Consider the following 27,736-nt stretch of genomic DNA (forward strand, 5'->3'; position numbering starts at 1 on the left):
TTACCAATGTAGATCTCTATCTTATGATAGAAGAATTATGTTGAAGGGTAAGGTTAAAAAGAAAACTGTGTACCAGTTTGTGATTTTTGAAAACCAAATTATGGAATTATGAAATTAGTGATAATCACTGCCAATTTTCTAGTAGAGGAGTAAAATGATCTTTGAGAAATTAACTCTGAGTTTTGTTTAAAACTGCCTCAGTGGAGGGTAGGAAGTCTCAAAATGTCAAGATTAAACAATATATGAGTGAACTAATGCATTAAAGAAGTGAAGTGAATATATTCTATTTGAAACCTAAGGAAATAAATGTATATTACATTAGAGAATATCTGTATTTAGCATCACAGATAAAAAAGTAGAGTCAAAACTGAGACTATAGATGCAAATATTAGTGTTGCACTGCAAAAAGAGATCTCTGTAGTTAGACATGAATATCCTTAAAATCACATAGCCTTTTTTTCAATCTATTTATATTAAATTATTTTTCTCTTTTCCTTTACTCTTGTTGTGATAAGATATATTCACCTTTGCTAGATTTTTCTTTCATTGTATCTTTCTCATAATCACCTTTCAGTTAATTTCCTAAATTGTTTGTACTTTGTTTTATAATAATTATTCTATGTTTTAGTTTACTTCTGTAATTTATGGCTAATATCTTTATTTGGCCTTAAGTGATTTTTAAATCATATATACATTTATATTCAAGTACATTATGAGTTCCTTTCTTTTATAAACACCGAAATAGCTACGCACATGTAAATATTGCTAATTTTTTATTGATTCATCTAGAAAACATAATCAAAGACCATGTGCGAAAGGTGCTAGATGCTGACTATTGCACACTTGTTTTTTCAGAAGCCCCAAAGTTGATTGTAGTTCAGAGTGAGCTGTTGGTTGCCCTTGGGGATACAACAGTTATGGAATGCAAAACCTCTGGTGTTCCTCCACCTCAAGTTAAATGGTTCAAAGGTACATTTCTTAAGTATGTTCATGTCTGGCTCACTTAGCTTTGTTTTCTTTTTTTGAAAAAAAATAATTTTGTTAAAAATTTGTTTTGCTGTGTGACTTAGCAGCCCCATAAAATGTGTTTATGATCTCACTGGAGACAATAGTTCAAAATTCTGAACTCTAAATTTCAGGATTTGACATCTGGTATGGATTACAGGACGTGAAAATCAAAGCAGGAAAAGTCTGCCTTTGCTAATCCAGCTGAACATTCTCTTTGTTAGTTTAGGATTGTTTCCTGTAGAAAATTGTCCAAGAATACTCAGTTAATGTTTAAAATAGTTTCACTGATTTTGGTTCACTTTTCTTAGAGATGAAAGCTTCTATTATGAAAGTTTTCTACATTCTTGAGGGTACTTTCTATAAAGTGTTTAACTGAAGACACACATTGAAAAGAGCGTTGAAAGATAAATGTATGTTTTAACCAGCTCCATCAGGCATAGTAGATGCTTGTATCAAGTATAGAAATAGTATATAGTATATAGAAATATCTATCTATATTTGTCATATAAGACTAGACCTTTGTGATTTAATAATAAAATAACAGTAATATGCCACTTGGCCTTAGTGAAAAGACAGTTGTATCCTGCTCTAGGTTCAGATGTTGACAGTAGATATCTGTGTAAAAACTTCTGCTTCTGCTTCTGCTTTTGCCTCAGTGCTTCCAATTTACAAAAACAGAAAAAAAAACTCCCAAACACCCTAACGAGGATGTTGCTAGGATTATCAAGATGCTGTTTGCAAAATACTTTTTAATCTTCAGATGCAAAATGTTAAATAGTACAAAGAACTATTGTTATGATTCTGTTTGCTAAAGCATAGATGTTCCCATAGCAACAGGTTGATCTCATAATCACAAAATTATGAATTCACCTCGGGTTCAAATCTTAGGGAACATGAGGTGAAAGAAAAAGGTTTTATGTGGAAAATAAATATTTTTAAATACTGTAAATCAAAAGCAGGGAGAGAAACTAGTGTCATTTGCATGGTTTTCTATGTTAAATTTTTTTTTTTTAGTTTCCATATTTTCCTTGATTAAGAAAGACCTTCTGGATTTGCTCCTTGGTTAGGTTTATTTCAATTAATATGAATTAATTTTGCTTATTTAAAGTACTTAAATATTTTAATTACCAATGAAATAGATCCCAATTTCAAATTCACATTACAATTAAGTAGATTTAGAAAATATGTTATGGAGTATTTTTAAAATTCATTCATTTTATTCATTCATATTTTTTGATGAAAATAAAAATTCAAAAGTAATGAAAATGTGCTGATTTCCCTCCCTGTGTACAGCAGAGTTACATAAAGTCTTTTATTCTCTGAGACTGGAGTTGTCTCTTGAAAAAGTTTTCGTGCAAGTCTTGGTCCCACAAATAACTTGCAGACTAAGGGAGGAAATGGGGAACCATGCAGCCACCACACAGAAGAATCTAGAATTTACTGCTATTAGTTTCCTTTCTCAGCTGTAGATTCATAAACTGCAGTTCAGTGGGTCTAGTAAATAACATAACATTCTCCTATTCATGTTATGAACCAACAGAGATTGAATGTGGGCATTAGATACTGACTGACTATATTGGAAGACATGTTCCCATTATTTGTCAACAATAGTAGCAGCTGCTCCTAATCCCAAGATCAGGCCAACCTGTGCTTCCATTCATAGGCAGTGTACCCTATAAGGAGAGTCAGCACCATCAAGAAAATAACTGTAGGACAAACTTCCACAATCAGATTGGCTCCAAAAAGAAGGGGTTGAGGACAGGTAGACCTTTCTATCCTACCCTTACTGAGGACAAGACACAAGGAAGATTAAGAAAATCCTACCTCATGGAGACCATACAGTGAAGAATTCCTGCTTTAACCTTAAAAATAACCTTTTCTTAGACTTTTCCTCAGATAATTATGATTAAATAAAGTGTTCAAAAGAAACAAAAACAGTATTCTATTCAAACCATTAGAAAAAATTCCAGAAGTACAAATGCTCTCTACAATTTTAAAGAAATTTAAAATTTCTTTCATCTCTAGAAATGAGCAAATAAAGTGGGTTTAAAGGAGAATCGGGGATACTATTAAGAGATAAAGAAAAGGATATTTGTGGTAAAATATTAAAGAAATTAAATTAATTTTTTTAGGTTAGTGGTTCTTAAAATATGATTTGAAATCTCTGGGTTTTTTCTCACAATTGTGTCAAGAGATCCACAAGATTGAAATTATTTTCATAATACTATTGGATGTTATTTGTTGTTTTCACTCTCATTGCTTCAGCAGTGCACAGTGAATCTGTATAATGTGTGATATTCAGTAAAAGAATGTGGAAGCAAATTTTCAGTTGTCTTTTATTAAACAAGATATTAGACATTATATACATTTGCAAAAATGTTAATGCCACTGTCCTTACTGCATTTTTCTTCTTTGGCAAAATATTAATTTTTCATAAAATATATTTATTATGTTAAAATATCACCAGTTAATTATGTTAACTTATATGTTTTTAATTTTTTCAGTTTGATATTTAAAATACTAAAAACAAATGATAATTCACATAGAAATTCATTTGGGTAACTTAAGGGGTCTTTAGACAAGCGTTTTTGATAAATATTTAATTATCATCAACTCTTTGAAAGGCTCTTATGCAAAGAGTAATGATGTCCCTGTTAGTCTTTATACCCACAGAAGCTAGGATTGAATTTAAATTAGAGCTGAAGGAACTTCCTCATTGGTCATGAGTGTTAAATCCTATAATATGTTACCAGGAAAATTTATACATTTTACTATGTATAATGTTTTATTTTGGAAAAAGGCTCTTAGCAAAAGGTCTTTATTTCATCCTTCAACAGTATGTTTTGTCTTCAGGAATGTAAAAAAGAAGTAAATTTCAAAAATCTAAGTGCATTTTAGTCCAAACATTTTAATACTTAATGAACAACAAGGTCACATTGCATCCTCTCTCAGTGGGAAGAAAGTTTATGTCAACAGCATCTGCTTTTATTTATGAAAATTTCCCAGAGGCACATAGACAAAAGATTTATTTGCTTCTCTCATTCTCAAGTGGTATGTAGTAGCAAGTTTTAGAAGATGATTGGGAATTTTTTCATTTTGGAGTGCTGGAAAATTCTTTGTTTTTGGCACGGATAGTTCGGTTGCTAATGCAATATTTTTTGTATTTAAGTTTAAATTTAGAGCTCCTTTGACCTCTTCTCAGAAAATTATATAAACAAAAAGGGTTATCTATTGCCCTGAGTTGTGTCTTAGATAGATAGTAGCTCCTTTTGCCTATTACAGGCAAAGAGAGATACTTCTCAGGTCCTGGTTGCTGTGTGACAATTTGGAGAGTACCTTTGCAGGCTTGACTCCTGGAAGTGCCATGGAACTCAAAGAATAATATGGCCTTCTAACTTCCTGCAAGTTCTTAGGATTGTCACACATTTTATATCTTCTTCTACAAAACAGACAAAAAAGATGTGGACACTGAACTATCATTAGATATCAGCACTGTGTGCTTCTTTTGATACTGGCCATCCTGGTTAATCTGATTCTTTGGCCAGGTGATCCCCTGGAAGAAGGGAGCTGTAAGGACAAGCACAGCCTGAATTGCAGCTTATGTGAAGAGTTGTGTGCCTTCAAATAGAAGAGGTCACTGGGGGATTTGAAGAGCTATAGGAATACACAGCATGTGCAAGTAACCCCAATATGCTAGTCTCTCCTGGTTCATCCTACCCTCACATTTCGGGTGAACTCAACATGCCATTCTACCTTCTACAACTTCATTCCCCACCTGTTTCATCCTAAAACGGCATAACTGCAACTTCAGAAGTTGTAATGAATAGTACAGATTTTAGTTGAGGTATCCTTGGAGATTTATATAACAAAACTCCTCTGGCCTTTATCAGAAGTTTCTCATCCATTCTTTCTCATTTCTCAACAAGTTTTTCCATAGTCTCTCTAGCCATCTGTGTGGTCCTTCCTCCCCAGACATCCTTAGAACTTTTTCTGCCAGCTTATTATACCTCTCACAAGACAAAATTTAATTGGTAGTATTCAGCAAACCAAAAACCTGATCATTGGATAAATTAGGAAAACCTGTAGTTTTGCAAGCATTTCCTGGGTAACCAAAATACATACTGCCACAAAGACAGTAGAAATATCTTTTCAACCCTCACCTTTTTTGTTTGCTTCTTATCTGATGCAAGCTACCATCATAGCTGCCGCCCTTTCCCAGTTCTCCAGTGTAGCTTCAAAGATCTTATCCTTATTTAGGTACATACATAGATATAAATAGGAAATGTTTGTAAATACCTCAGTATGGGGCCAAATTTAAAACTATAGAAAGTGTCTATGTTGTGTAATACACTTGTATTTAAAATCTTTGTGATCAACCAATAGCTGAATAAATTATGTAAATAATTTAGTGTTTAATGTTCTCCCCTTTGTTCTGAATTAGGAGATCTTGAGTTGAGGCCCTCAACATTCCTCATCATTAACCCTCTCTTGGGACTTTTGAAGATTCAAGAAACTCAAGATCTGGATGCTGGTGATTATACATGTGTGGCTATCAATGATGCTGGTAGAGCAACTGGCAAGATAACCCTGGATGTTGGCTGTAAGCATCCTGATCTGATAAACTAATTTATTTTGAAATTGGTGTGTTATTTTTCCACGTGTAATAACTGTTACACAATTTGGTAGAAATTTTTGTCAGAATAGCTAAATTAAATTGAACATTTCAGATGATTAATACAATAATGGATGGCTTCAATGGACCATTCATTGTGCCAATAACTTTTTATGTATTCTCTCATTAAACTCACATAACAGCCTTAAGAGGAAGATGCTATCACTATGTATTATGTAGATAAGGAAACTGAGGCTCATAAAAGCCAAGCAATTTGATTAGGATTACAGAACTGTGTAGGAACAGAGCCTGGATGTCTGAACTCCAGTTTTCTGACTTTAGAGACTGTAGACTTTACCAAGTGTATCATCATATGTTGCCATTTTCCTGTCAGAAGTCATCCATTCTGCCACCAAGTTCCTCACTAGTAACATCTGGAAGCCAGAAATTAAACATTAGCCCTAGACTATAAATTAGAGATGCTGATGACAGCAAAGGTAACAGATGATGTTTTTATTTTAGTTTTTTAAATTCACTAGTAATTACTCTCCAGTGTATAAAATAAAGTGCTAACTACAAATAAATGTCAATCACTATGTGAAGGATACAATGTGTGCATGACAACTGTATTTGAGTGAGTCAAGAAATTTAGTTCCCCTCCTTCTTTGTTTTTCTATCGCACGTCTCTAAAAAATCTCTAAACAATGTGGTAAATTTTGAAATAAAACAGACCTTGTTTTTCATGGAAAAGAACCTGGCAGCGTCATTTAACGGATAATTAAAGATTTGCCTCTCTTAAAGCTTATAAAATATAATATTAAATTGCATTTTAATTTGTGAATAATATGAATGATGGTTTTTATGCCAAAATTGTTTTTTAATCAAAAGTTAGGAAAATGCATTTAAAAGCATTTTAATTCTGTCATCTTAAGTCTTTAAATGAAAATTACAGCCCTCTTTGCTTTGTATTTTGTTTTATGTAAACTAAACTTTTTCCTCCTAGGATCTATAAAATCTTCTTGCCCCTGGGCTAATGAATAATTTTCATTCTTGGTAATTATGCCCTTTAGGTAGAATCAACAAAGCTGGGAATGACCACAAAGACCACTATCAAATCTGTCCAGGGCACTATCAGATGTGTTTTAACCATGACTAAGTTTTCTGGGTTTTAAGAGAAATACCTTGGAAATAAGATTGGAGGCTCTGAGTAGAGACTACCTCTGAGTCTACCAAGATTGTGTAAAACTCACTAACATTTGTAGAAAAGTAAGGACCAAATAAGGAAGATTGGTAGGTAAAGAATTTGAGTTTTCAAGAAACATACTGATCATAGCATTTCTATTCTCAGCATTTTCTGGTTCTGCTTTTTCCTCCTTCCTGCATGGATAGATCTTATTTACCTTTCTTTTAGTGGTTTTTAGCACTAGAAGAGTAGAGAGACGCCCTCAATAATAATTCCAGTAAAAAGGCAATGACACCCTTACCTCCTTCCAAGTTTGTGTAAAGTCTAAGAATCTTACACATGTTGTGGGTGCTCATTTATTGCCTTCTTGACAATCATTTTAGCTGCTGGACTTTGTAGAGTGGTGCATCATGTACAGGATAAGGCTCTTTGTTCTGGGGTACCTTGCATTAGATTGGGAAACATTCCTACAAATATTTCATATTTATGCTTCTTTCTGTAGCTGAACTGAACTTTATCTTCACTCATATTCAAGATCCTCACTCTACATGACCCTTTCTAAAACAATAGATTTCTCAACTTTCATTCCAGTAAATATTCTGATAGAACCATTAATATAAACTTAATTATTTGCTTACTCTAACCTTAACCATTGTGAACATTTGCTAGATAACTTAGTATTAAACCACCATTTAGGTTTCTGTTATGCCTTAACTATATCCTTATTAACTATTATATTCTTCTTAGTGTAGCTTGCAAAGTTTGATTTGAATTGATGTGTTCACATGAAACTCTTGTTTCATATTCTAGCAGATACAGGATAGAAATGCCAAGAACATGTAAATCACAGTTGTAGTGATGATTGTTGTTTTCACTACTTAGTTCAAAGGCAAACACACTATCAGTCCAAACTTTATGGAGAAACTGGGGAGAGAATGGGTTGTCTGCCTGACTTTCCTTACCTAAAGATAAGGATATAATAGTTTCTACCTCATAGGTGGGTTGTAAAGATGAAATGAGACATCATCACCAGTGTATATTCAACATGTTAACTGTTACCAGTGAAGCTACTTAATGCAATATATATCAAGTGGATGAATATGAATATTAACTGCACAAATAAAGTGGTCATTTTCATTCTATGAGTCTTAAAAATAATATAGAAATGCCAATGGTGGCATAGATTTTAAGATGATTTTAAGCATTGGTCTTTCAATATGACAATCACCATTTCAAACTAACTTCTTTTTAGAAGAATTTGAGACAAGTTAAGAACTAAGCTTGGTGGTACATAAAATTATTTGAGTTCCAGAACTATTGGGCATAAATTTAAGTAGCTTATGACTTAAGAAGAAAAACATGCTTTTATCCATATCATGTAGTTATTTGGGATTTCACATTGTTTTTGTGGGCCTGTTACTTCACATTAACAATATTTGATCAGAAAATAATGAAAGGGGTGTTTAATATTACTTTTGAGTTCTAGATTCTTGTTGTAGGTGTCCTTTTGCTTATTTTTCATGATGATGGCTTTACATTGTGGACATTTCAGGTCGACAGGGAAACTTACCAGTGCTTCTTATCCTTTGTAAAAAAAAAAAAAAAAAGGGTAGTGAATTGTGAAGTCATTTGGAAGCAAAGAAGATTGGCTACATCAAGTAAAAAGTTGGCCTGGCAGCAATTTTATTTCTAGAATTCCACACCACACTGGGTTTGAGTCTCAAGCAGTGGTTTCGTGTTTTGTGGTTTGCTCGAACCAAAATAATGTGTCTAGTTATTTTAGGAAAGAAAATCTCTGGCCGACATAATTCAAGAGTTGCTGTGGAGGGAATATATTTTTAATTGGCTCTTAGGGAACTAGAAGAATTATTGAGGAATAGTTTCTAGAGCAAGGTGAACACTCTGTAACTTTTATATTTTCAAAATAATGTATGCATATAGCCATATCTATGTGTAAGTAACGCAAAGCTGACCCATGGCATTAACCCCATGTAGATCTCAAAGTCGGTGTACAAATGCTTAGAGGATCAAGCATTATTCTAAAAGACTACCTGAAAAAAGTTAAAGTTAAAATGAGCTACAGATATATTAAACTCCAGAGATAAGACTGAATAAATTGATTCTATAATAGGTATTTTGATGATAGTACTTGAATGATTCCTATGTACTAAATGGTTAATAAAGATTATACCTGTTAACAACATGAAATAGAACATATTTTGTTCATGGGGAAATTTAAAGGGGAGAAGGTAAACTAATTTTCCCAAGCTTATAGACTAAGCAGCAGTGGAGGCACCGTCTGAAACCACTTACTGGGCTCTTAACCTCTCTAGACAATGCAGCCTCCTCTGAGCAAGCACCATCCCCCTTATGACACCGCTCTCTACCCCTTGCTTCTTTAATCTGTTTCCCATCCACCCAGTGTAACTCCCTTAGAGGCTGTGTTGACCACAGTTGGGATAGGAAGTATTTAAGAGGTTTCTTGGCTGATTTAGGAGTCAGTTCAGTTTTTGAGATTTGCTTGTCGTTTATGCTGTCTTTGGCTGCTTACATAGTGTCTGGTTTTCTCATTTGTCTTGTTTTCGGATTTGAGTGCATGTATTCCTTGACTAAGTCTGTTTTACACTGGATGGCTTCTCCCATCCTGATTCTATTTTGTGGCTACAACATGAGCTGTGCTTATCCCTTTTTAGGTCAGATTTTTTTCTTTTACTTCTGATCATTCTAGATTATCTCCATTTTCACTGATGCTAGTGTTTAAAAGTGTTGGTAAATTGGTCTTTCTCCTAAGTATTTGGTTGATTCCAGGCCTTTTCATATCTTTTTTTTTTGCTATTTTAGAATTTGTTTTATATGCATCACTGCATTGCCTGCTCAAACTCCAAGTGTAACACATCTTGAGACTTTTAGACTTAATGTCCATTTTTCAGCAAAGCTATCAGCTTTAGGATAAATGAAGAACTTAGGAGAATCAAGCAATGAGGTGCTTTGTAAATAATATTTAAAATCCATTTTGCCTTAAAAAATTGTTTTGCAGTATTGGAGACACAGCAGGCAAGAGCTGGTGCTCTGAGCTGTAGCCTCAGCCCTTTTCTTATTTTATGGTGAGGCAGGGTCTTGAAGCTGCCTGGGCTATCCTTGAATTTTCAATCCTCCTGTCTCTGCCTCCTCAGTAGATGGGATTACAGAGGTGTGCCTCTGCACTTGAACTTACTTACTATTTTTATAAGTCAAATATATAGATTAAGAAAAATCTAAACACAAATAGGCCACTTCCTTTGTAAAACATTTTGTTCCATTATGGTATTTAACCTAATTTCTTTTTGATTAGGTTCAATAAATAAAAAAGAGGGATTCTGAAGTTGCCATGTTTCTTTCAGAAGTGACAGTTCATATGTACTGGGGTTGAGATTGTCATCATTAGAATATTTAAGGGCACAGTCACAAAAATACATCTACACTAGATTATTATGGAAGTTTTTTCATACTGATTCAGTAATTCATTCACAATTATCTAGTTGGCCACATATATCGCCCAGTACTATGTCAGTCTCTAGTAAAGTTAAATGTGTTTCCAATATAAACTCTACAGGGGAAAAAGGAGGCATGTAGTCTAATACAAGGCTGAATGCAACAACTACCTTGAGTACTGTAGAGAGTGGATTGTCTGAAACTTTGGAAAGGGAAGAAATCACGTCTGTCTCAGATGATGGGGTGACATTACAGGGGAGGGTCCTTTTGAACTGTACCGAAGAATTGTCAGTGTGTCAGCAGCCCAGATCCACGGTACACTTTACATTTGAGGGGGATGGTAAGAAGACAGGGACTGACATCAGAAAGGTCAATCCTTGTTTGGGGAAAAATAAGGAATGCCAATTACCCAGAGGTATGAAAATAACAAGAAATGAAGCCACAGAGTTAGAGATTCTCCAACCTAGGTTAAAAAGGCATTAAGTCTGCTTAGGAGATAGTGGTACATCCCAGCTTTAGAAGTCCCGTGAGAAGGAAAGAAATGGTTTCTCCCTGCATAACAGTGCGAATCTGAACAGTTATTAGGTCCCATGGAGAAGGGGAAGCGGATAAAATGAAAAGATTATGGTTCTGAACTTGAAACTATCATTCAATGCCGTGTGATACTGAGCAAATTAAATATCTTCACTCCTTCATCTTTAAAATCAGAGTAGTATTTAAAATATAAATAAGTATAAATATAAATAAATATAAATATAAAATACAAATAAATATAAAGTATTTAAAAAATAGTATTTACCCCAAAGGAATATTTTGAAGATTAAATGAAATAATTAATAGAAAGCCCTGAACAAAATCCCCGGCTGTGAAAGTGATAATTTTTATCATTTCCAACCAGGATTTAGCCTTAACTTTATCAAGGAGGCAGCCCTAGAGGACCACCTCTTAGAATCTTATAGAAGCAGATTTCTTCCATTGCTGCCAATAGTGCCTTATATAGTTCTTCTTGCCTTATGCCGTGAACATCATTAGGCACACGTTTCTGGGACGTATCGAGAGCCTCAGCTGTGTGTTCTTGCTGGCAGCATCTTCCTTATATCACATTCTTTTTTTTTTTTTCAAGGTGTGCCTCTAAATTGTTTCTGTCTCTTCTTCTTAGTTTCTGTAGGACACTGGATTATACAGGTATCTGTAACAGACTCCTTGTCTATAATTTTATAATTTCTGAGTTATTTCTCATTTCTGCCTATGCTATTAAGCACTTACTATACTGCTTTTATAAAATACTATGTTCCATTGTTTTAATTTGTATTGTTGATTCTCACACTTCTCTAACTCAAAAATTTTGAGTTATGAAGAGCAAAAATATGATATTGAACAAGGTTATAATTTAGGAGTAAATACCATTGACTTGTCAGATTATGATTATTAAAGAAAAACTCTGGTATAAATTAAGTCTGTGCAAAAAATTAAGCCAAAGGGAGAAATTTTGGAAAGTATCAAAAATATTATGTTACAGTGCCAACCTATTTATATGAAATTCTTAAGCTTTGAGCAGCATAACATGAACTAAAATTGAAAACAAATTTCTAAAATGAGAGAATCCCTTTATTAAGGATGATCTAGTTTAAATTCCCACTCTTCATATCATTTATTATTTTAAGGAAACAGTTGAGTTTTTTATTGTCTCTATTCATTTAAGAAGCAAAAAATTCATACCTGCTCTTCTGTATCAGACAGAAATAACTATAGGGTAAATTTACAATATTTTATGAACAATGATTTGATTCAAATTCAACGTTGATAATTTAATAATCTGTTGATATTCAATGTGCCTATATTTTATACTGATGTCTTTTTAATTTTTAATCTCTTACAGCTCCTCCAGTTTTCATACAGGAACCTGTCGATGTCTCTATGGAAATTGGCTCAAATGTGACATTACCTTGTTACGTCCAGGGTTATCCAGAGCCAAAGATCAAATGGCGAAAATCAGACAACATGCCGATTTTCTCAAGACCTTTTTCAGTTAGTTCCATCAGCCAACTAAGAACAGGAGCTCTCTTTATTTTAAGTAGGTTAAAGGAACTATATTTTATATAAATATACACATTTATATCTTAGTAGATTAAATTGCACTTGTTTTGGTTATGATATTTACAGGATTCCAACCATCCTTCTATTTAAAATCTTCTCTTGGCTTCTCTATTATCACAAGGTAAAAATCTCACTCTTTATAGAGCTTCAGCTTCAGCTTCCTGATTAAATCCACACAACCTGTAACTAAGTAGTCTGCACCATGATTACTTTTAATGTTATCTTTAATTATAAGTGTTTTATAATACTTTCTTTATCCTGAATAATTCCATATATTCACCCTACCTACATAATTAAAATATTTTAATATCTAACATGTAGTGCAAAGAAAAATAAGGGAAAGGAATTTATATTAAAATAGTATGTATTTCTATATATAAAGACTCACGCATAGTTATTTAGCATTGCCATGAATTTCACAGCTCAAATGCAGACTGATATAGGCATAAGATGTTGATACTGTTAAACTTTAAGCTAGAGTGATTTTTCTATAATCATGAATAATTTTTCTAAGGTTCTTTCTTCTACTTAAAAATGAATTGGGCTCATATAAGTACAAACAAAGGCCAAATTCATAAATTTCCAATGGAACCTTCAAAATTCTTGCTGGACTAGTTATAATTGTTCTTCCTGTGAATCTACATCATGTTTTGCCTCTCTAACTTTTGCCCAGTAAATGCAAATAAACTCTGCCAGTTACCCAGCCAACTAAAAATCTCCCCCACAAACTTCCAGTTTGTTCCCCAAGGTAGTGCTGCTTTCCATTCTTAAAGGTCTGTTGATTGATTTATTTTCAAGCCATCCTTTTGCCTTTGTAACCCACTAGATTTAGACAACCCTTTCTCTCTTCTGCCCACTTTTTCGGGTACAGCTCAGGTGCTGCCTTTGCTGTGAATCTTTCTGTAACTCCTTCACGTGCGGTCAGTCATTCTGAACTCTGCCTTCACCACCCATTGTCTGAAGCTCATATAGCATTTGCCACACGATGGTGGAATTGCTGATTTCTCTATGTCTCCTCCACTAGAAGGGAAACTACCAGAAGCCAGTAGCATAATTTCCATCTACTTATCTCAGTGCCTAGCACATAGTTAAGACTTCGCAAGTGGTATTGAATGAATAAATGAGTTCTTCTTTTTAGACTTATGGGCAAGCGATAAAGGAACCTATATTTGTGAAGCTGAAAACCAGTTTGGGAAGATCCAGTCACTGGCAACAGTAACAGTGACAGGACTTGGTAAGATCAATGAAATGTCTAGATACCACACTCTCCCACCTCCTCCGACTGCTTTTACTACATCTTTTTTTCCTGTGACATGTAAAAAAGAAAAACAAAGACCTGATTATTAGATTAGATTTTTCTCTCCTACCCCATTTCATATTTCGTTGAATGTTAGAACTACATATAACCTTAGAGATCATTTACTTCAAGCTTCTTATCTTCAATTCGAAAAAAATGAAGGCCAATTTAAACAAATTAGGTCTCAAGTCTCAATATAAACACACATACACACACATGTATGGTTCTTTTCTGGTTACCTTTTTATATTTATCATTTTGGTCCACATAGACTTATGATTTTGCATGATATGAAGTAAGAATAAAATATAGTTTATTTCTAAGTGGTGATACATGAGATTCAGTATCTTGTTGAATAATATCTTTCCACTGATTGAAATATCTATACACTGAATATATTATTCCTCTGTTTATTCCTTGGAATTCTTTTTTGCCCCAGCACTACATTTTTCATATTATTATAACATCTGATAGGATTTTTAAACATGTCAGTGCACATTTCTCAGTAACACCCTTTAATAAAATTTTCTTTATATATCTTCCATTTGTCTAAATTTTCCTGGTAAAACCTCTTAAGGGTTTTGTTTTGACTTATGCTAAAGTTACCACTGATTTCTATGAGAAGAACATATTTGTGGTATTTCTTTACTATTCCATCTCGCATAGTCCACCTCCTTCTATTTACTTCAGCTATTGTAACACTCTTCATATCGGACCTATTCCTTCTAATCTCTTCACAATTTTCAGATAAATATTTTCCTCCAAAATAGTTATGATGATTCTACTTTTCCATTTACAAATGCATTTTAGTCATTGTCCATTTGCCCTCCAAATGCATTCCAAGTATCTTAGCTTGACATTTCTGGCCTTCCAGGCTGTGTACATTTCTGTTTTACTTTCTTTATTTCTTCATTATTACCTATCCTTTTGCCATCCTTAGAATTACCTTTTATCTCTCCATTAAAATTAGTACTCATTTTCATTAAAAAGTTTAGATATTGAAAACTCAGGTTTTTATGGCATAACCAGTAGTTATCTTAGCCCATAGAATAGTTTGCCTTCCTTTTTGATGAAATAAAGTTGAAAGTTCCTGTGCTCTCTCTGATTCAGTTGCTCCTCTTATTGGAATCAGCCCTTCTGTAGCCAATGTTATTGAAGGACAGCAGCTTACTTTGCCTTGTACTCTTCTGGCTGGAAATCCAATTCCAGAACGTCAGTGGACTAAAAATTCAGCCATGGTAATAACACTTGAAATTCATGCCTTTGTATTACTAATTTTATGCAATAAGAAGTGATATATTCTAAATATTCAAATATAAACTTAATAAAATGGAAACTATGTTTTGGAAGTATACCAAAGTGTTCTTTATTGTTAACATATTTATCTCATTTATATTATTTTGAGATTAAAAAATGGAGAATGATTTCATTTTCGTAAATTTACACTAAATTCAATGTTTCTAATAACTCTTAACTCCCTTCAGAATATGCAAAAGCTGAAATAGTATTTTCATATTTTATACTTTTTTCAGGACATTATAAAATGTTAATATTCCCATAAAATTTTTTCAGTTTATATATTAATCTTTATTATTATTATTCAAACTTTATGTCTTCTATCATGAAATATTTCAGAATACAGATCTATAGTATATAATTGATTTTAGTATATAATTTTTAGTATAGAATTTTAATTATGAAAGGATGTGGAACACTTTTACAGTTACATGAAATTTTTCAGTAAACTTGGATTCTATCTTTAGAACATTCTAGTTCAGAGCATTTTCCCTTCTATTTCCGAGAATATTGTGACTTACTCCCTTCTTGAAGTCCTCATTGGAAGTGAATTGACTCTATGCAAGTTGTAAATTGTTCATATTTATATACAAGCCTCGGGAAAATTAGCATACCTCACAGTGATCACTAAACTTTCAGAGCTTTTAAGGATAATGAAGAGCCCACTTCCGGCATGTGTGCCATAGGTTTGCCACCACTGTATATAATGATTCTAGTTTAGCACCAACATATCCTGTATGCATTTTACATAAATGTAACAGGTTTAGAGGTGATCTTTCCTGTTTTATTTTGTTTTTTTTGTTACTGGAGATCGAACTTGGGACCTTTTGCTTGCAAAGCAGGCAGCGGAACCACTAAGCTAAATCCCTGGCCCTAGAGGTGATCTTTCTTAATTGAAAATGTTACCCGTCAGAGTTCTCTGACAGAATTCCTGTGTCACGTAGTGTCTACTAGTATTTTCATCCGTAAGATGACAAGGATGGTGTTGAGATTAATTGTCCCTCAGCTTGGATAAGTACCTATGTATCAAAATAAAAATATCAAACTTGCTAGTGATAATAAGGTCTTCTTGTAAAAAAACAATTTAAGCTAAAAAAAATTTGTTAGTAAAATTTGAGCCCCAAGTAATAAAAAAATTTACAGATTAAAAAAGCAAATTGCATCTATTTGTTCATTTTTCAAGCATGCATAAAACTCTTGGATAAATATTAGGTATAATTTTTGGAGATATATGAGTATTAAATGTAATTGATAGTTTCAGTAACATTTTATGCCCATCACTTTTTTTCTTAAGGGTTCTACAATACATTATTGTTTTATGTTTAATAATGCAGTTGGAAAAAAAACAGATTTGGTTTGACTCAGACAAATCCTTACCTTTTTAAATTAAAAATGACTTTTTTATTCCTTTAAGTTGGTGCAAAATCCTTACATAACTGTGCGCAGAGATGGGAGCCTCCATATTGAAAGAGTTCAGCTTCAGGATGGAGGCGAATATACTTGTGTGGCCAATAATGTTGCTGGAACCAGTAACAAAAGTACCTCTGTAGTTGTACATGGTAAGAGAGACAGACTCAATGTAACTTTTCCAAAAACTTATTCAAAGCTGGATTCATATGTTTTAATCATAAAATTCCCTTCTTCTAATTATAAGAAGTAGATATCTCTCCTAGTTATTATTTTATATTTCTTGAACAATATCTACATTGTTAATTCTGTTTCCAGATTTTCTTTTACTATGTACACAAAAAAGGCATTCTTGGGAGTCACCAGCTGAGTCTAGCTGAGGGCTTTTGTAAGTGGTTTCTTAATTGATAAAAGTGAATTCAGTTCTCAAAGCATTGTGCTTATTAAAATTCATTTTTATTTTATGGGAGCTGAACTTACTCTTCCATCCAAATTGCTATTTTCTTTTTTTAAATTGTGCAACAAGCATATCCGTACTGATGACTCATTTGTGTTTGAGCTGGAATGACCTAAGCTTTTCTTTTCTAAAGGTCACCTTATGTGCTCCAAACAACCTTCTGCATGTTAAATAACTTAAAGATCACAAATAAAATCCAGAGGCAATTCATTTGTGACTAACAGTTACCATTTTTACACCTTAATAAATAAGGGAAGATTTTGTAATTTAAGAAATTATGATCACATTTTGTATATTACCTTTAAAAACTGCAACATTGCTTTTATGTTTAAAAGTATAGCATTAAAAATAGCTTTGTGTACAGGGCTAACCCAAGGAAGAAAGTTGCCCAGAGCACTTATTTTTAATGATTCAATCTTCATTTAGAACATGAATTGTAGAATTCATTACTTTCCAGATTTTGTTGATCTTTTGAAAATATCACCAAATGCAGGCTGTCTTCTTTTTTTTATGCCCACTCTTCTCCCATCTCTCTCAACTTTATACCAATATCCACCAGCATCACCTTAAATATTCCTGAAGAAAAATTATCTTAAACACTAAAGCAACACTAAGTCAGTTATAACCAAAATGAGTGAATGCATAATGGTAGATACAATATTGTTGTGTAACTACTTTTAAAGAAGAGCAAAGTCCTGGAAAGTGATTATGGACTGGTTACAGCTCTCGGGTAGGAATGCCCTGTTGTCATATTCTTTTAACTTCTAGTGATGGCATAGAATATTGTGTCAGGAAGGATTCAGAAGATGGATTTCACCCGGATAAAGAAGTGACCGGATTAATTATAATTCCTGCTAGATTAGAGGGATAAGAAGACAGAGAAACCAATGATATAGTTTATTATGATGTTAGAAGCTTTTATAATCAAAAGTTAAGAGGTCATTTCACGACCGTTGTTTGCCCATTTTAGTTCAAAGTGAGCAGCTAATTTAGTTAAAAGGTTAAAAAACAACCCAGCCATTTAGCATCAACTAAACCTAACAACCATTTACCAAATGGTTGTGACACAGCATGGCAGTTTTATGTGCCTCTTTTATGTTAATTAGCAGTACCACTCTTTCTTCATTCTGCCTCTCCACTTTGAAGAATTTCTATTAAAAGTAAAGGTTCTCAACTAATTCTGAATGAATGAATGAATGAATGAATGAATGCAAATTGAAATGACAGTGCAGTATAATTTGTCATCAATATGACAAATATATTCAGGTTGGCAATCTGGACAGAAAGTGTTCTTCCATACCCAGATGTCATCAGATTTCAAAACTGGCATAAATTTGCCACTTTTCTTTATTGCTGTCAAACTTAATATGGATTTAAGAAAATGGTTTATTTCATGTTGCCACAAATTGGCAGCATATTTGAAAGTTGAATACTCCATCATGATTTTTAAAATTAAATTTCTTGCTGTAGTGAGTAGTCATTTCTTTAGGAAGAAATTATTGAAAGAACAAGGTCAGTTCAGCCATAGGAAAATATGAGTTCGTTGTATACTTAATTAAGCCTTCTAAGGAATGTTTGTACTGCATCCTCTGGTATTCCCACTCTAGCAAACTTCTACTTCAGGGTAGAATGACAATTCTGGAAATTTTTGGTTTTAAGCAAACGACATGGTAAGTGATTGAGCTCCAGGGAGCATTCTTGTCCCATCTTCCCAGGAGATGCAAAGGAAATGTCTGGAATATATCAGGCTTTTATTGTGTTTCTCACACTGTTGGAAGTGTTCACATGTGGAAGCTTCTTTAATCAAAGTCATTATTTTGAGTATTGACCATTTCTGTATATGAGTTTGTTCTAATTGTGATGCACGCAGAAGGAAGTGATTAACATTCCTCCTTTTCCTTTTGCTTCAATATTAGTCATATAATGTTAATTTTAAGTTGCTTTCTAAAGCCAGAAATAAATTATTCTTACTGGAAAATACTGACTTACAATTCTGTACTTTAGAATTTTAAATGTAAACTGTAAGTCTTTCAAATTTCATTGTTGAATTTTTAAAGAAAACAAATCCTTTTTCTTTCTTTAAGTTAAACATGGTAACTCACTAAGTGATCCTTGTGTATAAACAAAAATTTTTATATAGTGATTATCCAGTCCATTTCTCTGGAGATGGGCTTATGTCAGCTCACCGCAGCTGAATAGGTAAGAGATAGGGACAGTGTTAAAAGGTTCACGTGGAATGGGTAACTCTTAGAGTTAGTCCTATCTTGGATTTCCGGGAAAAAATAAATATTCTTCATTTCTCTTTCATTTTTGTTAGAGAAGGTCAGTATACTAGACATTGTCCACTACTTGATGTCTGTTAAATTTGTTCAGATCATTAGTATTTTTAATTTCTTTGTTTATTTTGCATCTTTATCAGAATATGTTAAATCATCGCTCAGTTTTACAGAAGTTAAGTACATACTGAAAAGGTTCAATTTTAAGCGTATGATACTAAATAGAAGAACAGGTGCTTAGCTTCTGACTCTTGCTTTCCTTTTCAGTTCTGCCAACCATTCAGCATGGGCAGCAGATACTCAGCACAATTGAAGGCATTCCAATAACATTACCATGCAAAGCCAGTGGAATTCCCAAACCATCTATTGTCTGGACCAAGGTAAATGATACACCTACTGATATTCTCAAAAAGCAAAGTTTACTGGGAAAGTGAACCCTAGAGATTTGAACAAGAGAGTGGGAAAGTGAGGCCAGAAGGATAGGAAGCTAATAAAGTGCTGCTCTATGTCTGGCTTCCCCTGTACCTGGGCTGATGAACTTCAATGTGCTGTCAGCCCTCTAAGAAGCCATGTAAACAGATGTATCTCAGAAGGATCCCTCTGATGGACAGGAAGTGGGACATGTATACTGGACATGTGACAGCAGAGGAGGCAACATTCTAGTATTTCCTGGCTACCTGTGCACATGCTACACAACCTTCTGGGGCTTTGGATAAAGCCCTGAGACAAAAAGGTAAAGACTTGCTTTCAGGAAATATGACAGGGCACAGTGCACGGAGCTGTCCACTAGAGATGCAGTGAAATCAGGGAGCTGAAGTTATATGGCAAGGGGTAGAGCAGGATCACACTATACCACGTAAAGTTCTTAGAACAGTTCTTGGTACACAGGCTGTCCACAGAACAGTTGTTGTATTGCTAATGTGATCTAAGCATCAAGTAGGTGATAGTGCTAAAATCTTTTGTGGTTCCATCCATGTGACATAACTGCATGGATTTTCCTTTGTACAAGTTTCCTTAGTAAGTCACAAATCCCATAAATACCTAAAAATTAGGAAACTTATGTTCAAATTAACTCATTCACTTGGATCCTTGAAGTGAGGAGAAACCCACTTCCTTAGAAGTTCTTGTAATCTTTGGATTTTTTTTGGTTTTTTTGGTTTTTTTTGGTACCAGAGATTGAACTCAGGACCTTGTGCTTGCGAGGCAGGTGGCGGAACCACTGAGCTAAATCCCTGGCCCCAGAAGTTCTTTTAATCTTTGGCCACAGAGCTGGCATATTTTCTGTAACTTAACTTGAATCTGGGACATATAAAGCTAATATAAAATTATTATGTAATAATACAACGTGGGATTTATTTAGTGCTATAATTAGTGTTTTCCATACAATCTAAATTTATCCATCTAAAAACAATCTCTAAAATATGCAGAGGTTGGTGCTAACGTATGTTTTATATATATATATATATATATATATATATATATAGAGAGAGAGAGAGAGAGAGAGAGAGAGAGAGAGAGAGAGAGAGAAATAAAAAGGTTAACATTTGTATATTCTGGACACAAAATAACAATGGTAAAGCTGATCTCCAAACTCCACAGTGTCTGATGTGAAGTAGAAGTTTAATACATGACATCTTCCTGGACTGCCTTTGTGCTCTGGTCAGAGAAGTTAAGAATTTAGGCTCCAAACCCTGACTCCTGGGTTTCCAAACCCAGCTCTACCACTGACTGGTTTTGTGGTCCTGAGTAAATTACTGTACCCTTCTATCCTTGTGCTTTAGTACTCCGAACTGTAATGTAGAGGTTGTGATAGTTCCTACCCATAAGATTGTTGTGAGTGTTAAAGTAGCTAATTCATTCAGGTAAAGTACAAAGCAGAGCCTGGTATAGGACACACACTCACAGTGCCATCCATTATCACTACTGTTATTCCGACCCTTGTTAAGTATCTCAAGGATAAAGGGGACATGATTCACTATGGAGAAATATCACTTACAGTACTTTTTCTTGCCTGTTTTTTCTTATAGATGACTCTTAGCATTTGAAAAAATCTTGTTTTTCTTCCTCTCCCACACATGAAGTCACTCCTTTATTATCATTTTAAAACCCTCTGTCTTACTGTGTTTATAGAAAGGCGAGCTGATTCCAACTAGCAGTGCTAAGTTTTCAGCAGGGGTTGATGGCAGTCTGTATGTGGTGTCACCTGGAGGCGAGGAGAGCGGGGAATACGTGTGCACAGCCACCAATGCTGCAGGCTACGCCAAAAGGAAAGTGCAGCTGACAGTCTATGGTGAGAGCCACCGGAGAGAGTTCTCCTTTGCCGCTGTCTCTCTGTGCAGAACCCACAGCTCTTTCCCAAGTATCATTACCAGACAGCTGCACCCCCTAAGTGAATCACTCCCTCAAGTTCATATTTTTACCAAAAAAAAATTATACTGCCAACTAAAATTGCCTCTATTTAGATTTCCATTTTCAGGAAAGTAATTATATAGCCTTCTGGAAAATTTTTATGGTGTTTTCCCAAGAAGTATGCTCCTGACAATCCAACACCACTTAGTTAACAGCAGTTAGTTAAAATTTCTCACATGGCTAAGCCCCAGCTATGTCTGGGTTGGACTCTCCCCAGAGGGGTCGCTGTCACAGATGGGAGCAGTGAAAGGACATTTCTGCAGATCTCTTCCAATCTGCTGGGAAGACGTGCTATGAAGGGAATTATGCTCCTCAATTCCCTTTTAGCTTTCACCATAAAATTATTATTGGAAAATTTTGGGTATGTCCTGAAACTTGAGAATAAATAACATCTTCTTAGGAATTACTTAAGATCAGTAGTAGTCCACATTTTAATATAAATTCAAGTGTGCTTTGTTTTCACTGTACTATTTCTCATTCATAATGTGTGTTCATTTTAGTAAGGCCCAGAGTGTTTGGAGAGCACCAAGGACTGTCCCAAGATAAGCCCGTTGAGATCTCTGCGCTGGCAGGGGAAGAGGTGACCCTTCCGTGTGAAGTGAAGAGCTTACCCCCACCCGTAATTACCTGGGCCAAAGAAACCCAGCTCATCTCGCCGTTTTCTCCAAGGTGAGAGATCTGGGATGAAATGCAGTGCATGGAAATACTAACTTTTGGGGACAGGTTGCTTGTGCTTGTTTAGGTTTTCAAATGTCTACAAAATATAACTTTGATAATTCACATGTACATCTGAGCCTACTGAAAATATACATGCCTTCTATCATTGTTTAATGTCAGAAATGCTAAGACTCGGCTTTGCCATAGTTTCCCACTGGTGCATTTTACAGGGTTGTTATTAAAATGGACCAGATTTGTCTGTAGATTCCTGTTAGCCCAGTGTGTGCAGCACAGGGTTGTTAATCCCTTCGGAACAATAGAACACAGTAGTCACTTTAATATCTGGCACTTCATTTTAATTAGATAGTTGTGTAAGTCTTCTTGATTAAACCCTTATGTAAATAAAAAGCCCACCAAGATTATATATTTGAGAGGCTAAGTGAAATGGCAAGAAAATTGTCAGAGCTTTAAGAATACAATCTTTGTTACCATCAAGGTATGAGTATAAATCTATCTGTGCTACCACTGCAAGCTTGCCCAAAGCTTTTAGCAGTTTTTTCAAGGAGTCTTTTTGTTCAAGGAGTCTCTTTCAACCTTATTAAGGATGTGATATAATGAATATTTAAATAAAAATTTATTACAATAAAAGACACATTGCCATTAATTCCCCTGAAAATATTCCCCTTTGCTTCAAAAACATACCTATCCCATCGTTCTTGCCACTTTTTGAAGCAGTTCTGAAAGTCCTCTGCTGTGAGTGTCTTTATGAGGTCTGATGAAAACTATGATGAATGCTGCTGTCTGGTGCCATCCAATGGAAAGTAGGTTTGTAGAAATATTATGATGTGTCCTCAACCCTCTTATTCAGCAGATCTGGCAACATGTGACTCTGGCTCTTCCCCAAAGTCAAAATGACCATGGAAGGTAAGCATTCTCAATCAATTCAAGACATCAAGGCAGCCACGACAGCGAAATTAAAGATACAAAAATCAAACTTCCAGAATTACTTCAGAAAATGGCAAGGGTATAAGTGTATTCGAAGTGACAGGGTGTATTTTTAGGGAGATTAACGGCAATGTGTCTTTTACTATATAATACATTCTTTAAAAATGTGTACCTTTACCTTATTTTTTAATCACACCACATATGTCCTGTTGTATCATGATGCTTATGTGAGAGGATTATATATAATAATGTACATTTTACATCCTCTGTATTTAATTCTAAATTTCTAACTTAATGCAACATCAAGCCAAAATTTAGTGGTGAATAAGAATTATTGTCTGTAGCTATCACTTGTTAGACTCATTGACATATAATTTAAATTATATATATGTATATGATATATATCATTTATAATTATAAATTATAAAGGTATGAATTTGTATTGGTGTAGTTCCTCTATCATTAGTTAGGAAAAATGACAAGAAATACTTTGCATAATTTTACTTTTTCTTGGTAAAATGATTTTTCTATTGAAGATTTTTGAGTAAGAAATACACTGTTGTAGATAAAGCTTAAGTTCTATTTCTCCCTTCCCCATTCAGAATTTTTTTCCCATCCTGGGCCAAACACTACAACCTTCATGTACATCCTTACATACTTAAATACCATACAAACTGTTTTTGAGTTTTGATATTGTTTTTGTGTGCTTGTTTTCATGTTGCCATTATAACATATAATATATTATTATTTTACTGCTTATTTTATTATGTCTACACTTATCCAATATAATTCATACATATAAATTCAATTTATTCATTTTAACCATTATATGCAAATTCTACATTTTATTTATCTGTTCCTTATTTATAAATGTTATGGGTTTTTTATTTTTATAAATAAATTTTTTAGTGAATACTTTTGTATATCTCTTTGTATACACATGCATAAATTTCTTTAGGATCTGTATGGAGAATTACAATTTCTGATCAGAGCAAATTCCTATTTCCAGCTTTGTAGACACTGCTAAATTTCTTTTCAAGTTGGACACATTGGTGTGTGCCTGTAATCTCAGCACTTAGGAGACAGAGGCAGGAGGATGGCCTTTTGAGGCTAGCCTGGACTACATAGTGAGATCTTATTTCAAAAAACTGCAAAACAATAAATTGCTTCAAAGGGGAAGTTCTGCTTTACCTCCCACCAATTGCATATAGGTGTATCAATTTCCATTTTCTAGTGAATGTATGGCATTGATTGACTTACACATTTTTTGCCAGTCATTGGATAGGAAATGATTTCTTTTCACTGTTTTAATATTCATGTGACTGGCTTAAAATGAACTGGGAACATGTGTACCTGATTGTCCTTTGTGTTATCCATGAGTTTTCTCTTTATGTACGCAACACAATTTTCTGCTTTCTTTTTCTTATTCAATGTAGAAATTTGGTGTTTGTTCTTGATTAAAAGCTTTTATCTGTTTTATGTGTTGAAAGTATCTTCTTTCAGACTATTGCCAAGTTTTAGGTTTATTTATGATATTTTTGTTGTACAGAATTTTTAAATTTTATAAAGCTCAATGTATTAATTTATTCTTCTAGATTTCTACAGTCTTCTTCAGGAAGAAGCTTATAATCTTAACCAACAGTGTTTTATTCCCCTTTTTTAAGCTTTGTTTTTCACATTTTGGACTTAATCCATCTGAATTTTTATTATGTGTGTAATATTAGATAGTTCTCTAATTTTATCTATTTATCTCATTTGGAAAACCAGTTGACTCATACTATTTTAAATACTCCATCCTTAACTTACAGTTCTTTAAAAAATATTATCTTTGGTTTTGCATACTATACGTTCAGTTCTCACGCATGCTTGGGTATTTTTAGATGTTTCTGCCCTTAACTGTTCATTTGTGTGTTTCTAGACTCATAGCATGCTTCATTTGACTTTGTTTTATAAGAAGTCTTGATAGTAGGTAGATCTGTCTAGCTCTTGTCTTCCCCCAAAGTACTTGAACATAATTCCATGCAATAACATTTTATATGTAGATCTGATTCATGCACTATTATTACTGGGTAGAAGGAATATGTTTAAACTATATTTGAAAACATTTGTACTTGTGTTTGCCCTTATTTTAACACACTAAATATTTTATGAATATAATACAATGTTCCAGATTTATTAAGGTATATATACATTTACTTTGTTTAGCTGCAACTTATTAATGCAGAAAAGTGTTCAGTTATATGATGACTTTAGACAATCGGGTTAGATTAAAAGTTTAAAAGAAAAGAAATTTTGTGTTTTCAAGAACATCATGCAGAATACACAAGGTAGTTATGAAAATTCCTCACTTTTTTGGTATATACATATGCATTTCAGATGGGAAGGTGGTTTCAAAACTTCCTTGCAGTGTAGTAACTACACTGATACGCAGCTGCATAGGGATATTTGAAGTCTTATGTTCTGTGGTCTGATATGTGTTTTGTTTTTTTCTTTCAGACACATGTTCCTCCCTTCTGGTTCAATGAAAATCACTGAGACCCGCATTTCAGATAGCGGGATGTATCTTTGTGTTGCCACAAATATTGCTGGAAATGTGACTCAGTCTGTTAAATTAAGTGTCTATGGTAAGTTTTGAAATGAATGCATTTCTCCTTTTTCAAATGAACTATCTTAAATTTTTGGATTTTAATTTTTCTAGATGTCTACAGTCACTTAGGATTTTTGTTATTGATACGCAGTAGAAAAGGTGTGCTTAAACTGGTAGAAGCTAACTAGGTTCTCAGGAAAGAATTTAATTGTTTCAGTTTTTAGCAACTAAAAAAAATTCTACTTCCTAGGATTCTTTGACTGCTTCACAAATCTCTTGGTGGTGTACTTTATCCCCACCATATTACAGTCCGTCCAAGTAATTACTCATTCATTTGGCCTTGATTACATGCTCTGTGCCAGGTCTGATGGTACATGTTCAAATACCAGAAGAAATGATCTCAGAAACTATTGACCTGAACTCACTCTCAGATCCCCTACAATAATGTCCTAGTGACCATGGGTTTTGACATCAGGTAAGAGTTCTGTCACTTAAGAGTTCAAGAATATGAAGCATATTAGCTAACCTCTCTTATTTTTATTTTTGTTATTCAAAAAATAATGGTAATAATGTTATCAAACTTGAAGGTTGTTGCGACTTTTAGAAAGTTAAAGAAAAATGAAAAATAAATGGAGTTTTTGTAGGATATATGGTACCTAAATTCTAATTATATCCTTATGGCTCTACTTTATTCTACAGTACACAATGGTATATATGTGGAAACCATGAATATTTTTCCAGTTTTGATAAACAACTTCATTTAAATTTCTAAACCAAGATAGATAAGGAGAAATACTAGAGGCTCTATGTAATCTTCTCCCAAATTAGCAAAGGATTTGTGAGTCCCCTTTATTATTATTATTCTGTCTTCCACAAAAGAGTACCAGAAAACAAGACTGAAAACATGGAGAGATATACTTTTTGTTTTACTCTCTTACATTACAGAAATTATCTAGATTGGCTTTTAAGATGGCTTTAACAATTTAAATTATTTATAAACTAAAGAAAACCTAATATTTTTAAATGATTGGCATCCTCAAGTTTGGAGGTAAGAATTTTATATTTATGATGTCCTATTTCCTACTAATATTCTATCAGTAAATTTTATTTTGCTTGTATTACTAAGGAAACAGATCACAGGAAGTTTAATGATTTATTTTAAAGATTACACAGGTAGCAAGTGACCCAATCTTGAGATTGCTTTGCTTTTCCATGCTACTTTTTAGTAAAGGGCTCTCATTTAGAGTGAGAAAATAAAGGATTTTCAAAATTTGATTAATAGGAGCTGGGGATTTAGCTCAGTGGTTCCGCTGCCTGCCTTGCAAGTGCAAGGACCCGAGTTCGATCTCCGGTATCAAAAATAAAAAGACACACATGATTCAAAAATTTGATTAATAATACTTAATGCTTGTTTCTAGTTCCTCCAAAGATACAACATGGCCCTAAACATATGAAAGTCCAAGTCAGTCTCCGAGTGGATATTCCATGTAATGCTCAAGGGTCGCCTCGTCCTGTGATCACCTGGTCTAAAGGGGGCCAGACCATATTGGCTGATGGAGTGCAGCACATTAGCGATCCAGATGGAACTTTAAGTATCAACAAAGCCATGCTCTCAGATGCTGGCATATATACATGTGTTGCGACTAACATAGCAGGCAGTGATGAAGCCGAGATAACGCTCCATGTCCAAGGTAGTGTTTGACATAGGAATATATATGTATGATGGGGGGGCATGGAAGAAAACTACTGAAGTCTATTTAAGACATATAATCTTGAGTAGTCTTGGATCACTTTAGGAAGAAGATTCTTTAGGATCTTTAATTTTGAAAAGAGAATGATTCCAGAAGGAAATGAAACCATACTATAACCAAACCTGCATGCATTTTCATGTTTACTTTTGAAAGGAAGTCATTGTTTGGACTGAGAATTTAGCTCAGGGGCACTGAGCCTGCCTTGCATGCACAGGGTCCTGAATTCAATCCCTGTACTGAGAGAGAGAGAGAGAGAGAGAAATGATATCATTGTAGGTGATGTA

The 27,736-nt window shown here is 34.0% G+C and overlaps 1 protein-coding gene across 9 annotated transcripts in view; it reads left to right on the forward strand.

Moving 5' to 3' along the window:
- The window catches only part of Hmcn1 (hemicentin 1), a 421,540-nt gene that overhangs the window by 214,010 nt on the left and 179,794 nt on the right, over positions 1 to 27,736 (forward strand). For all 9 annotated transcript variants that reach the window (XM_087194441.1, XM_087194442.1, XM_087194444.1 and 6 more), the window contains 11 exons: positions 856 to 969; positions 5,450 to 5,608; positions 12,154 to 12,348; positions 13,510 to 13,605; positions 14,778 to 14,905; positions 16,378 to 16,522; positions 19,371 to 19,483; positions 21,234 to 21,393; positions 22,013 to 22,181; positions 25,611 to 25,738; positions 27,120 to 27,392. In XM_087194441.1, coding sequence (XP_087050567.1) covers positions 856 to 969; positions 5,450 to 5,608; positions 12,154 to 12,348; positions 13,510 to 13,605; positions 14,778 to 14,905; positions 16,378 to 16,522; positions 19,371 to 19,483; positions 21,234 to 21,393; positions 22,013 to 22,181; positions 25,611 to 25,738; positions 27,120 to 27,392 — 1,680 coding nt within the window. The remainder of the gene's footprint in view (positions 1 to 855; positions 970 to 5,449; positions 5,609 to 12,153; positions 12,349 to 13,509; positions 13,606 to 14,777; positions 14,906 to 16,377; positions 16,523 to 19,370; positions 19,484 to 21,233; positions 21,394 to 22,012; positions 22,182 to 25,610; positions 25,739 to 27,119; positions 27,393 to 27,736) is intronic.

Source organism: Heterocephalus glaber, unplaced genomic scaffold (assembly GCF_053883595.1).
Source record: "Heterocephalus glaber isolate CG9 unplaced genomic scaffold, H.glaber_assembly_v1.0 deba00001600, whole genome shotgun sequence".
Taxonomy (NCBI): domain Eukaryota; kingdom Metazoa; phylum Chordata; class Mammalia; order Rodentia; family Bathyergidae; genus Heterocephalus; species Heterocephalus glaber.